Below are 12,621 nucleotides of genomic sequence, written 5' to 3'. Positions count from 1 at the left end.
ATCAGTGGCACTTCCATTAGTCAGGAGAGATGATGATGAGGAGGAGGAGGAGGGGGAGGAGGAGGGAGGAGGAGGGAGGAGGAGGGGGAGGGGAGGGAGGAGGAGAAAGGGGAGGAGAAGCCCACCTGTTCCTGGTAAGAAACCAGGTGGCAGATGCCAGGGGAGGTGTCAAGGATGAGACCCCCTTGTGCTCAGGACCACACCCACATAGATACCTGGGCTGTTCCGAATGGCTTCCTTTAGTTCCCTCTTTTCCTGCCGCAGTGTCATCAGCTCTGTCCGGATTGTCTCTTTCTCTTTCTCCAGCTTTTCTTTTTCTACCAGGTACCTCCTGGCATCCTCCTCAGCTCGGTTCTTACCGTACTTATATTGATGGGCACCTGCAGAGATGAAGCAGGAAAAGGCCCTCAATTCTGAGCTCTGGTGAGAGTACTTGGGTGGTGTTAGCTTCTCTCTCAGCCTCAGTCTGTCTGTCTATAAAATGGGAATATTTAGGTCTATACCCCCTGGATATATTTAATGTGAAGGAGAGGAAACAAGGAGCCAAACGGAGGCAGTAGTGCAAAGAGATGAGGAGTAAGGGCTTTAGGACCGGACAAATCAAGGTCTGTGTTTTCTTTTGCCCTTTACTGGTTGTGTGACATCAGGCAAAGTGAATGTGGTGTTTTTGTGCCTTCCCCCTAGGCTTTACTTTCCTCACTTGTAAATGTGGGTATCAATCAAATTTACCTCTTGGCATTGTGATAAGGTTTAAAAGAGGTAATTCATGAAAAGTACTTAGTATAGTACCTGGCAAATAGTGCTTAGTAAATGTTAGATAATAATAATAATGTAAAACAAATTTTGTGATGCATACACACTTCGGTTTTAGAATTTTTTTAAATAAATTTATTTTATTTATTTATTTTTGGCTGCATTGGGTCTTCGTTGCTGTGCGTGGGCTTTATTTATGGTGAACAGGGGCTACTCTTTGTTGCAGTGCTCTGGCTTCTCATCGCGGTGTCTTCTCTTGTTGCAGAGCATGGGCTCTAGGTGTGCGGGTTTCAGTAGTTGTGGCTTGTGGGCTCTAGACCGCAGGCTCAGTAGTTGTGGCGCATGGGCTTAGTTGCTCCACGGCATGTGGGATCTTCCTGGACCAGGGCTAGAACCACGTCCCCTGCATTGGCAGGCGGATTCTTAACCACTGCACCACCAGGGAAGTCCCACACTTTGGTTTTAAAAGGGCATTTTTATAGTTAACTCTTGGTACATATAAGATAAAGAAACAGCTACGTGTAACTCATCTACAGAGAACTGAGAACTGCAGCTAAAGTCAGGCATTGCCCATTTTATTACTGAGAAATGGGTGGGGGGAGAGAGGGACCTCATAGTCTACTGTAGGCTCTACACTATGGTGGACAATAGCTACAAATTATTATGGCAAAAATTTATTGACCATTTACTATATACTATGCTATTTATATGCATTTGTATTTAATCCTCACAAAACTCACTATTATTAGCTCTACTTTATTGTTGGGAAACTGAGGCACAAAGAGGTTAGGTCTCACTGCTAATTATGGAAGAGCCCAGGTTTGAACTCATGTCTGTCTAACTCCAGGGTCCATGCTATGCAATACTACCTTAGCTTGGGCAAGGTCGTAGTCCAACCTCTCAGTGAAAGTTTTATTTATATTTTTATGCTACAGACAGCCACACATAGTCCTTTGTAGGTGGGGTGTGGAGCGATTCCCATGGTTTGCTGATAATTGGGGGTCTTGTCTCTCCAGCTCTGTAGGGATTGCCGTGGTCACCCATGACGTATGCAAAAATCAGTTCCTCCTACAACTACCCTGCAATTCAAGCCTCATTATAAATAAAGCATGGAGGACAGAGAAGGGGACGCATGGCTCCCCATATTTCCCAGTTACACAATGGCATCCCAAGGGAGTTGGCTCTCAGACTTTTGGATTTTATAGACTGGTAAAATAAATAGGGATACCAACAAAGGGTTGTCACCATTATGTTGTATCAGGTAAGGACCTTAAAACTACCAATATTGTTATTCCCACTATTTTCTATTTATTTTCTGGGTTAAAATAATATTTTAACATCCTGAGTTGGACACAAATGTACAATAAAGTAGTTGTTTATACTGAATACCATTAACTTTATGAAAAACTTTATGCACTGTGCTTATTTTTCTCATTTCATTGCAGATGAGTAAAAACTTCCTTCGGGACTAAACCAGCAAGTAGACTCAGCTTTGGGAGCCATCACCCTGGTCCACCTTGATGTGTCAGCACCACAGAGAGCAGCTTACTTCATACCCAACCCTGTAATGCTTGAGTCACTCAAATGGTGGTAAAGAGGCAAACTAGATTGTTTCTAATCGGTAAGTTTTAAGGAGCTACAATTCTGTGGGTCTTACAGTATTAGTGATAAAACAGAACTGCCCAAGCACCTTCCAGAAAAATCTGGGCCTCCATAATGAAGGAAAAAAGGAATATTTAGTGTCCAAGTTAGTAATGTAACTAATACATAAATGTTGTAGTATGTATCAGTACTTCATTCCTTTTTATTGGTGAATAATAGTCCAGGTGATGTTAGGGGCAAACCTTCCATTGTGTCTGATGAGAAGTCAGCTATTAATGTTATTGGGATCCTTTGTAAGTGATCAGTTGATTTTCTCTTCTGCTTTCAAGATTTTCTTCTTGTCTTTGGCTTTAGCATTTTGAGCATGATGTGTCTTTCTTGGATCTCTTTGCCTTTATCCTACTGGAACTTCACTGAGCTCCCTGGATATATAAATTAATGATTTCAATAAATTTGGCAACTTTTCAGCCATTATTTCTTTTAATATTTTTTATGCTCCTTTCTCTTTCTTTTCTCCTTCTAATGCTCCCTTTATGCATATGTTAGTGCACTTAATGGTGCCTCATATTTCTTTGAGGCTCTGTTCATTTTTCTTTGTTCTCTTTTCTCTCTGTTATTTGGAATGCATAATCTCTGTCGATCTATCTTCAGGTTTACTGATTCTTTTGCCAGTTCAAATGTACCCTTGAGCCATTTGATAGGACATTGTCATCTTCCTTTCCTTTCGTTTTTTTTTAACTAAAGTTCATTAGATTTACTTAGATTTTACCTAATGTCCTTTTTCTGTTGCAGAGCTACTACATTACATTTAGTCATTGTATTTCCTTAGGCTCCTCTTGGCGGTGACATTTCTCAGATTTTTTTTTCTCTCAGTTTTATTGAAATCATAATTGACATATAGCACTGTGTAAGTTTAAGGTGTACTGCATAATGATTTGACCTACATACATCATAAAATGATTACCACAGTAAGTTTAGTGAACATCCATTATCTTGTATAGATGCAAAATTAAAGAAATAGAAAAAAAATTTTTTCCTTGTGATGAGAACTCATAGAATTTACTCTTTTCACTTTCATATATTATGTACAACAGTGTTAATTATATTTGTCATGTTGTGTATTGCATCCCTGGTATTTATCTTGTAACTGGAAGATTGTACCCTTTGACTACCTTCATCCAGTTTCCCTCTCTGTAACCCCTGCCTCTGGTAACCACAAATCTGATCTCTCTTCCTATAAGTTTGTTTTTGAACTGTATTTGACCTACCATATTATATGTTAGTTCCTGGTATACCTCATAGTGATTTGATATTTCTGTACATTTAAAAATGATTGCCATGGGCTTCCCTGGTGGCGCAGTGGTTGAGAGTCCGCCTGCCGATGCAGGGGACGCGGGTCCGTGCCCCAGTCTGGGAAAATCCCACATGCCGCAGAGCGGCTGGGCCCATGAGTCATGGCCACTGAGCCTGTGTGTCCGGAGCCTGTGCTCCGCAACGGGAGAGGCCACGACAGTGAGAGGCCCGCGTACTACCAAAAAAAAAAAAAAAAAAAAAAGATCACCATGATAAGTATAGTTACTATCTGTCACCATACAAAGATATTATATAATTATTGACTGTATTTCCTGCACTCATTTCATACCCATGAGTCATTTATTTTATAGCAGGAAGTTTGTGCCTCTTAATCTCCCTCATCTTTCTCCTCCCCCCATTTTCCTCCCCTTTGACAACCACCTGTTTGTTCTCTGTATCTCTGACTCTGTTTCTGTTATGTTTGTTTGTTTTGTTTTTTATATTCCACATACAAGTGAAATCATATGTATTTGTCTTTCTCTCTCTTATTTCATTTAGCATAATACCCTCTAAGGCCATCCATGTTGTTGCAGATGGCAGATTTCATTCTTTTTAATGGCTGAGTAATATTTCACAGTATATGTATATGTCATATCTTTTTATCCATTCATTTTTGTTTGTTTGTTTTTAAATTTTATTGGGGTATATTTGATTTACAATGTTGTATTAGTTTCAGGTGTATGGCAAAGTCATTCAGTTATACATATACATATATTAATTCTTTTTCAGATTCTTTTCTCATATAGATTATCACAGAATATTGAGTAGAGTTCCCTGTGCTGTACAGTTGGTCCTTGTTGGTTATCTGTCTTATATATAGTAGTGTGTCTATGTTAATCCCAAGCTCCTGATTCCCCCCCACCTCGCCCACCACATTTTCCCTTTGGTAACCATAAGTTTGCTTTTTGTTATCTGTAAGTCTGTTTCTGTTTTGTAGATAAGTTTATTTGTATCATTTTTAAAAAATTAGATTCCACATATGAGTGATATCATATGATATTTGTCTTTGTCTGACTTAATTCACCCAGTATGATAATCTCTAGATCCATCCATGTTGCTGCAAATGGCATTATTTCATTCTTTTTTATGGCCGAGTAATATTCCATTGTGTATATGTACTGCATCTTTTGTATCCATTCCTCTGTCAATGGACATTTAGGTTGCTTCCATGTCTTGGCTGTTGTAAATAGTGCTGCACTGAACATTGGGGTGCATGTATCTTTTTTTTTTTTTTTTTTTTTGCAGTACACGGGCCTCTCACTGCTGTGGCTTCTCCCGTTGCGGAGCACAGGCTCCAGACACGCAGGCTCAGCAGCCATGGCTCATGCGCCCAGCCGCTCTGTGGCATATGGGATCTTCCCGGACTGGGGCATGAACCCGCGTGCCCTGCATCGGCAGGCGGACTCTCAACCACTGCACCACCAGGGAAGCCCCATGTATCTTTTTGAATTATGGTTTTCTCCAGATATATACCCAGGAGTGGGATTGCTGGATTACATGGTAGTTCTATATGTCATTTTTTAAGGAAACTCCATACTGTTCTTCATAGTGGCTGTACCAATTTACATTCCCCGCAACAGTGTACGAGGGTTCCTTTTTCTCCACACCCTCTCCAGCATTCATTGTTTGTAGACATTTTGATGATGGCCATTCTGACCGGTGTGAGGTGATACCTCATTGTAGTTTTGATTTGCATTTCTCTAATAATTAGCGATGTTGAGCATAATTTCATGTGCCTCTTGGCCACCTGTATATCTTCTTTGGAGAAATGTCTCTTTAGGTCATTTTGCCCATTTTTTTAAAAACATTTTTATTGGAGTATAATTGATTTACATTGTTGTGTTAGTTGATGCTCTATAACAAAGTGAATCAGCTGTACATATACATATATCCCCATATCTCCTCCCTCTTGCGTCTCCCTCTCACCCTCCCTATCCCACCCTCCCTATCCCACCCCTCTAGGTGGTCACAAAGTACCGAGCTGATCTCCCTGCGCCATGTGGCTGCTTCCCACTAGCTATCTATTTTACATTTGGTAGTGTATATATGTCAATGCCACTCTCTCACTTCATCTCAGCTTACCCTTCTCCCTCCCCATGTCCTCAAGTCCATTCTCTATGTCTGCATCTTTATTCCTGTCCTGCCCCTAGGTTCTTCAGAGCCATTTTTTTTTTTTAGATTCCATATATATATGTGTTAGCATATGGTATTTTTCTCTTTCTGACTTACTTCACTCTGTATGACAGATTCTAGGTCCATCCACCTCACTATAAATAACTCAATTTTGTTTCTTTTTATGGCTGAGTAATATTCCATTGTGTATATGTGCCACATCTTCTTTATCCATTCATCTGTTGATGGACACTTAGGTTGCTTCAGTGTCCTGGCTATTGTAAATAGTGCTGCAATGAACATTGTGGTACATGACTCTTTGTGGGAGTCATGGGGGATTGCTGGATCACATGGTAATTTCATTTTTAGTTTTTTAAGGAACCTCCATACTGTTCTGCATAGTGGCTGTATCAATTTACATTCCCACCAACAGTGCAAGAGGGTTCCCTTTTCTCTACAACCTCTCCAGCATTTATTGTTTGTAGATTTTTTGATGATGGCCATTCTGATGATGGCCATCACCCTCTCCAGCATTTATTGTTTGTAGATTTTTTGATGATGGCCATTTTTTGATGATGGCCATTCTGGCCACACCAGGTGACTGGTGTGAGGTGATAACTCATTGTAGTTTTGATTTGCATTTCTCTAATGATTAGTGATGTTGAGCATCCTTTCATGTGTTTGTTGGCAATCTGTATATCTTCTTTGGAGAAATGTCTATTTAGGCCTTCTGCCCATTTTTGGATACGGTTGTTTGTTTTTTTGATATTGAGCCGCATGAGCTGTTTGTAAATTTTGGAGACTAATCCCTTGTCGGTCACATTGTTTGCAAATATTTTCTCCCACTCTGTGGGTTGTCTTTTTGTTTTGTTTATGGTTTCCTTTGCTGTGCAAAAGCTTTTAAGTTTATTTAAGTCCCATTTGTTTATTTTTGTTTTTATTTTCATTACTCTAGGAGGTGGATCCAAAAAGATATTGCTGCAATTTATGTCATAGAGTGTTCTGCCTATGTTTTCCTCTAAGAGTTTTATAGTATCTAGTCTTACATTTAGATCTTTAATCCAATTTGAGTTTAATTTTGTGTGTGTTTTTAAAGAATGTTCTAATTTCATTTTTTTACATGTAGCTGTGCAGTTTTCCCAGCACCATTTATTGAAGAGACCGTCTTTCCTCCATTTTATAGTCTTGCTTCCTTTGTCATAGATTAGTTGGCCATAGATGCGTGGGATTATTTCTGGGCTTTCTACCCTGTTCCATTAATCTATATTTCTGTTTTTGTGCCAGTACCATACCGTTTTGATGACTGTAGCTTTGTAGCATAGTCTGAAGTGAGGGAGCGTGAGTCCTCCAGGTCTGTTTTTCTAGCTCGGTTTTGGCTATTCGGGGTCTTTTGTGTTTCCATACTAATTAAAAAAAATTTTTTTTCCAGTTCTGTGAAAAATGCCATTGGTAATTTGATAGGGATTGCATTGAGTCTGTAGATTGCCTTGGGTAATATAGTCATTTTGACATTATTGATTCTTCGAATTCAAGAACATGGTATATCTTTCCAACTGTTTGTGTCATCTTTGATTTCTTTCATCAGCATCTCATAGTTTTCAGAGTACAGGTGTTTTGTCTCCTTAGGTAGGTTTATTCCTAGTTATTTTATTCTTTTTGATGTGATGGTAAATGGGATCGTTTCCTTAATTTCTCTTTCTGATCTTTCATTGTTAGTGTATAGAAACGCAAGAGATTTCTGTGTATTAATTTTGTATCCTGCAACTTTACCAAATTCACTGCTGAGCTCTAGTAGTTTTCTGGTAGCGTCTTTAGGATTCTCTGTGTATAGTATCATGTCATCTGCAAACAGTGACAGCTTTACTTATTCTTTTCCAACTTGGATTCCTTTTATTTCTTTTTCTTCTCTGATTGCTGTGGCTAGGACTTCCAAAACTATGTTGAAGAAAAGTGGCGAGAGTGGACATCCTTGCCTTGTTCCTGATCTTAGAGGGAATGCTTTCAGCTTTTCACCATTGAGGATGATGTTAGCTGTGGGCTTGTCATATATGGCCTTTATTATGTTGAGGTAAGTTCCCTCTACGCCTACTTTCTGGAGGGTGTTTATCATAAATGGTTGTTGGATTTTTGTCAAAAGCTCTTTCTGCATCTATTGAGATGATCATATGGTTTTTATTCTTCAGTTTGTTAATGTGGTGTATCACATTGATTGACTTGTGGATATTGAAGAACGCTTGCATGCCTGCGATAAATTCCACTTGATCGTGGTGTATGATCCTTTTTTTAAAAAAAATAAATTTATTTATCTTTTTATTTTTGGCTGTGTTGGGTCTTCATTGCTGCACACGGGCCCTCTCCAGTTATGGCGAGCAGGGGCTTGTGGCCTCTCTTGTTGAGGAGCACGGGCTCCAGGTGTGCAGGCTTCATTAGTTGTGGCATGTGGACTCAGTAGTTGTGGCTTGCGGGCTCTAGAGTGTAGGCTCAGTAGTTGTGGCACATGGGCTTAGTTGCTGCACGGCATGTGGGATCTTCCCAGACCAAGGCTCAAACCCATGTCCCCTGCATTGGCAGGTGGATTCTTAACCACTGCACCACCAGGAAAGTCCAGATCATGGTGTATGATCCTTGTAATCTATTGTTGAATTCGGTTTGCCAGTTTTGTTGAGTATTTTTGCGTCTCGGTTCATCATGGTATTAGCCTGTAATTTTCCTTTTTTTTGTGGTATCTTTGTGTGGTTTTGGTATCAGGGTGATGGTGGCCTCATAGAATGAGCTTGGGAGTGTTCCTTCCTCTGCAATTTTTGGGAATAGTTTTAGAAGGATAGGTGGTAACTCTTCTCTAAATGTTTGATAGAATTCACCTGTAAAGTCTGGTCCTGGGCTTTTGTTTGTTGTATGTTTTTAAATCACAGGTTCGATTTCAATACTTGTGATTGGTCTGTTCATATTTTCTGCTTCTTCCTGGTTCAGTCTTGGAAGGTTATATCTTTCTAAGAATTTGTCCATTTCTTCTAGGTTGTCCATTTTATTGGCATGTAGTTGTTTTTGGTAGTCTTTTATGATCCTTTGTATTTCTGTTGTGTCAGTTGTAACTTCTTTTTCATTTCTAATTTTATTGATTTGAGTCTTCTCCCTTTTTTTCTTGATGAGTCTGGCTAAAGCTTTATCAATTTTGTTTATCTTTTTTTTTGGCTGCACCACGCAGCTTGTGGGACCTTAGTTTCCCAATGAGGGATCAAAGTCAGGCCACGGCAGTGAAAGCACTGAGTGCTAACCACTGGACTGCCAGGGAATTCCCAATATTTTTTCTTTGTCTTTAATTTTTGGCAGTTTGATTAATATGTGTCTTAGCATGCTCCTCCTTGAGTTTATCTTGTATGGGAGTCTCTGTGCTTCTTGGACTTAGTGGGTTGTTCCTTTCTCACTTTAGGTAAGTTTTCAGCTATAATCTCTTCAATTATTTCCTCAGGCCCTTTCTCTCTCTCTTCTCTTTCTGGGACCCCTGTAATGTGAATGTTCATGCGTTTAATGTTGTCCCAGAGATCTCTGAGACTGTCCTCATTCCTTTTCATTCTTTTTTCTTTATTTTGTTCCACAGCAGTGATTTCCACCATTCTGTCTCCCAGCTCACTTATTCGTTCTTCTGCCTCAATTATTCTGCTATTGATTCCTTCTACTGTATTTTTCATTCCAGTTATTGTATTGTTCATCTCTGTTTGTTCATTATTTTTTATTTTTATTTTTTTAAATATTTATTTATGTATTTGGTTGTACAGGGTCTTAGTTGCGGCAGGTGGGCTCCTTAGTTGTGGCATGCGGGCTCCTCAGTTGTGGCATGTGAACTCTTAGTTGCTGCATGCATGTGGGATCTAGTTCCCTGACCAGGGATTGAACCCGGGACCCCTGCATTGGGAGCATGGAGTCTTATCCGCTGTGCCACCAGGGAAGTCACTGTTTGTTCTTTAAATTTCTAGCTCTTTGTTGAACATCTCTTGTATCTCCTCAGTCTGTGCCTCTATTCTTTTTCTGAGATCTTGGATTATCTTTACTATCATTACTTTAAATTCTTTTTCAGATAGGTTGCCTATCTCCACTTCACTTAGTTTTTCTTCTTTTTTTTTAAATATTTATTATTTATTTATTCATTTATTGGCTGCATTGGGTCTTAGCTGCGGCACGTGGGATCTTTTGTTGCAGCTCACAGGCTTCTTTCTAGTTGTGGCACACAGGCTTCTCTCTAGTTGTGGTGCACAGGCTCCAGAGTGTGTGGGCTCTGTAGTTGCGACACATGGGCTCTCTTGTTGTGGCATGAGGGCTTAGTTGCCCTGCGGCATGTAGGATCTTAGTTCCCCAACCAGGGATCAAACCGGCATCCCCTGCATTGCAAGATGGATTCTTAACCACTGGACCCCCAGGGAAGTCCCTCTTTTGGGTTTTTATCTTGTTCCTTTGTCTGGAACATATTTCTCTGCCATCTCATTTTTTTCTGACTTTCTGGGTTTGTGGTCTCCTTTCCACTAGCTGCAGGAGCATAGATCCTCTTGCTTCTGGTGTCTGCCTGTGGCCGGTGACCTGGGTCCTGAGGCTTGTACAGGCTTCCTGGTGGGAGGGACTGGTTCCTGCCCACTTGTTGGTGGAGATGGGTCTTGTCCCTCTGGTGGGCATGACCATGTCAAGGGATGTGTTTAGAGGTGGCTGTGAGCTCAGTATGGCTTTAGGCAGCCTGTGTGCTGATGGGTGTTCCTATCCTGCTGTGTGCTGTGTTCCTATCCTGCTGGTTGTTTGGGCTGAGGCATTCCAGCACTGGAACCTGTGGGCTGTTAGGTAGGGCCAGGTCTTGATGCTAAAATGGCAACCTCTGGGAGGGCTCAAGCCAAAATATTCTCTGGGTCCTCTGCCACCAGTGTCCTTGCGCCCTCATTGATCTACAGCCGACCCCTGCCTCCCCGGGAGACCCTCCAACACTCGTAGGTAGGTCCAGCCGCAGCTCTTATGGAGTTACTGCTTTGTTCTTTGTCCCAGTGTATGAGAAACCTTGTATGTGCTCTCCAAGAGTGGAGTCTCTGTTTCCCCCAGTCCTGTGGCACTCCGGCACTCAAGCCCCGCTGGCCTTCAAAGCCAAATGCTCTGGGGATTCCTCCTCCCGAAGCCAGACCCTCAGGCTGGGGAGGCAGACGTGGGGCTCACGACTCTCACTCTTGTGGGAGAACCTCTGCGATATAAATATCGTCCAGTTTGTGGGTCGCCCACCTGGTGGGTATGGGATTTGATTATGTCATGAAAGCGCCACTCCTACCATCTCACTGTGGCTTCTTCTTTGTCTTTGGATGTAAAATATGCTTTTTGATAGGTTCCAATCTTTTTTGTTGATGGTTGTTCAGCAGTTAGTTGTGATTTTGGTGTTTTTGTGAGAGGAGGTGAGCTCAAGTCCCTCTACTCCGCAATCTTTTCCGGAATCGAGGGGCTGCTTTTAGTTTGTATGCTTGCTGCCTCTTTCCTCAGCATGTGCTGGCAGTTATCACTTTGATATGGTGTGTGCAGGTACCGTGGCCTTTGCAGTCTCCTGGGATAGCGGGGGCAGGTCTCTTACAGGCTGCTGTCCATGCATTCCCAGGACAGTGGGGGCAGGGCTTGGCATCTGCTCATAGGTATCCTAGGGGTGGCTGTTATCTGTGTGCTCCAGGGACAGTGGGGGCAGCTCTTGGCGCCTGCTTATGGGTCTCCTAGGGGTGGCTGCTATCCACGCATTCCTGGGACAATGGGGGCAGGGCTTCTATCCATTCATTTTTGATGGGTATTTAAGTTCCTTCCATATCTTGGTTGTTGTAAATAATGCTGCAATAAACATAGGAGTGCATATATCTTTTCTAATTGGTGTTTTCATTTTCTTTGGATACATACTCAGAAGTGGAATTGCTGGATCATATGTCAGTTCTATTTTTAATCTTTTGAGGAAACTCCATACTGTTTTCCATAGGGGCTGCACCAATTTGCATTCCCATCAACAGTGCACAAGAGTTTCCTTTTCTCCATATCCTCACCAACACTTGTTATTTGTTGTCTTTTTGATAATAGCAGTTCTGACAGGTGTGAGGTGATATCTCATTGTGATTTTGAATTGTATTTCCCTGATGATTAGTGATGTTGAGCATCTTTTCATGTGCCTTTTGGCCATCTGTATGACTTCTTTGGAAAAATGTCTATAGTCCTATACCTATTTTTTAATTAGATTGTTTATTTTTTTGATGTTGAATTGTATGAGTTCTTTGTATATTTTGTATATTAATCTGTTATTGGATATACTATTTGCAAATATTTTATCTTATTCAGTCAGTGGCCTTTTTGTTTTGTTGATAGTTTCCTTCACTGTGCAAAAGCTTTTTAGTTTGATGTAGTCCTGTTTGTTTATTTTTGCTTTTGTTTCCCTCACCTAAGGAGACATATCCAAAAATATTGCTAAGACCAATGTCAAACAGTGAGTGCTTATGTTTTCATCTAGAAGTTTTATGGTTTGAGGTCTTACATTTAAGTCTTTAATGCATTTTGAGTTTATTTTTGTATATGGTTTGAGAAAGTAGTCCAGTTTGATTCTTTCACATGTGATTTTCAGGTTTTCCCAACACTGTTTATTGAAGACACTGTCTTTTCCCCATTGTATTTCCTTCTCTCCTTTGCCATAGATTAATTGCCCATATAAGTGTGTGTTCATTTCTAGGCTCTCTGTTCTGTTTTGTTGATCTCTATGTCTGTTTTTGTGCCATTCCCATGCTGTTTTGATTGCTGTAGCTTTATAGTATAGTT

General features: G+C 40.7%; 1 protein-coding gene and 1 long non-coding RNA gene across 10 annotated transcripts in view; one reads left to right on the top strand and one right to left on the bottom strand.

Annotated features, from left to right (window-relative positions):
• The window catches only part of LOC137221859 (uncharacterized), a 133,810-nt gene that overhangs the window by 10,914 nt on the left and 110,275 nt on the right, over positions 1-12,621 (top strand). For 5 of the 6 annotated variants that reach the window (XR_010942183.1, XR_010942179.1, XR_010942180.1 and 2 more), the window contains exon 2: positions 2,199-2,374. This is a non-coding gene — a long non-coding RNA (uncharacterized lncRNA). Of the gene's footprint in view, positions 1-2,198; positions 2,375-7,744; positions 7,889-12,621 lie in introns of all 6 variants that reach the window. The other variant, XR_010942181.1, reaches the window with a different exon arrangement.
• Positions 1-12,621, bottom strand: part of AFAP1L1 (actin filament associated protein 1 like 1) — a 72,945-nt gene that overhangs the window by 8,540 nt on the left and 51,784 nt on the right. For all 4 annotated transcript variants that reach the window (XM_067732197.1, XM_067732198.1, XM_067732199.1 and 1 more), the window contains exon 16: positions 216-380. In XM_067732197.1, the coding sequence (XP_067588298.1) occupies positions 216-380 (165 nt within the window). The remainder of the gene's footprint in view (positions 1-215; positions 381-12,621) is intronic.

The sequence above is a fragment of the Pseudorca crassidens genome, chromosome 3 (assembly GCF_039906515.1).
Source record: "Pseudorca crassidens isolate mPseCra1 chromosome 3, mPseCra1.hap1, whole genome shotgun sequence".
Classification (NCBI taxonomy): domain Eukaryota; kingdom Metazoa; phylum Chordata; class Mammalia; order Artiodactyla; family Delphinidae; genus Pseudorca; species Pseudorca crassidens.
Note: the sequence above shows the minus strand (reverse complement) of the source record. Positions and strands in the feature narration are given on the sequence as shown.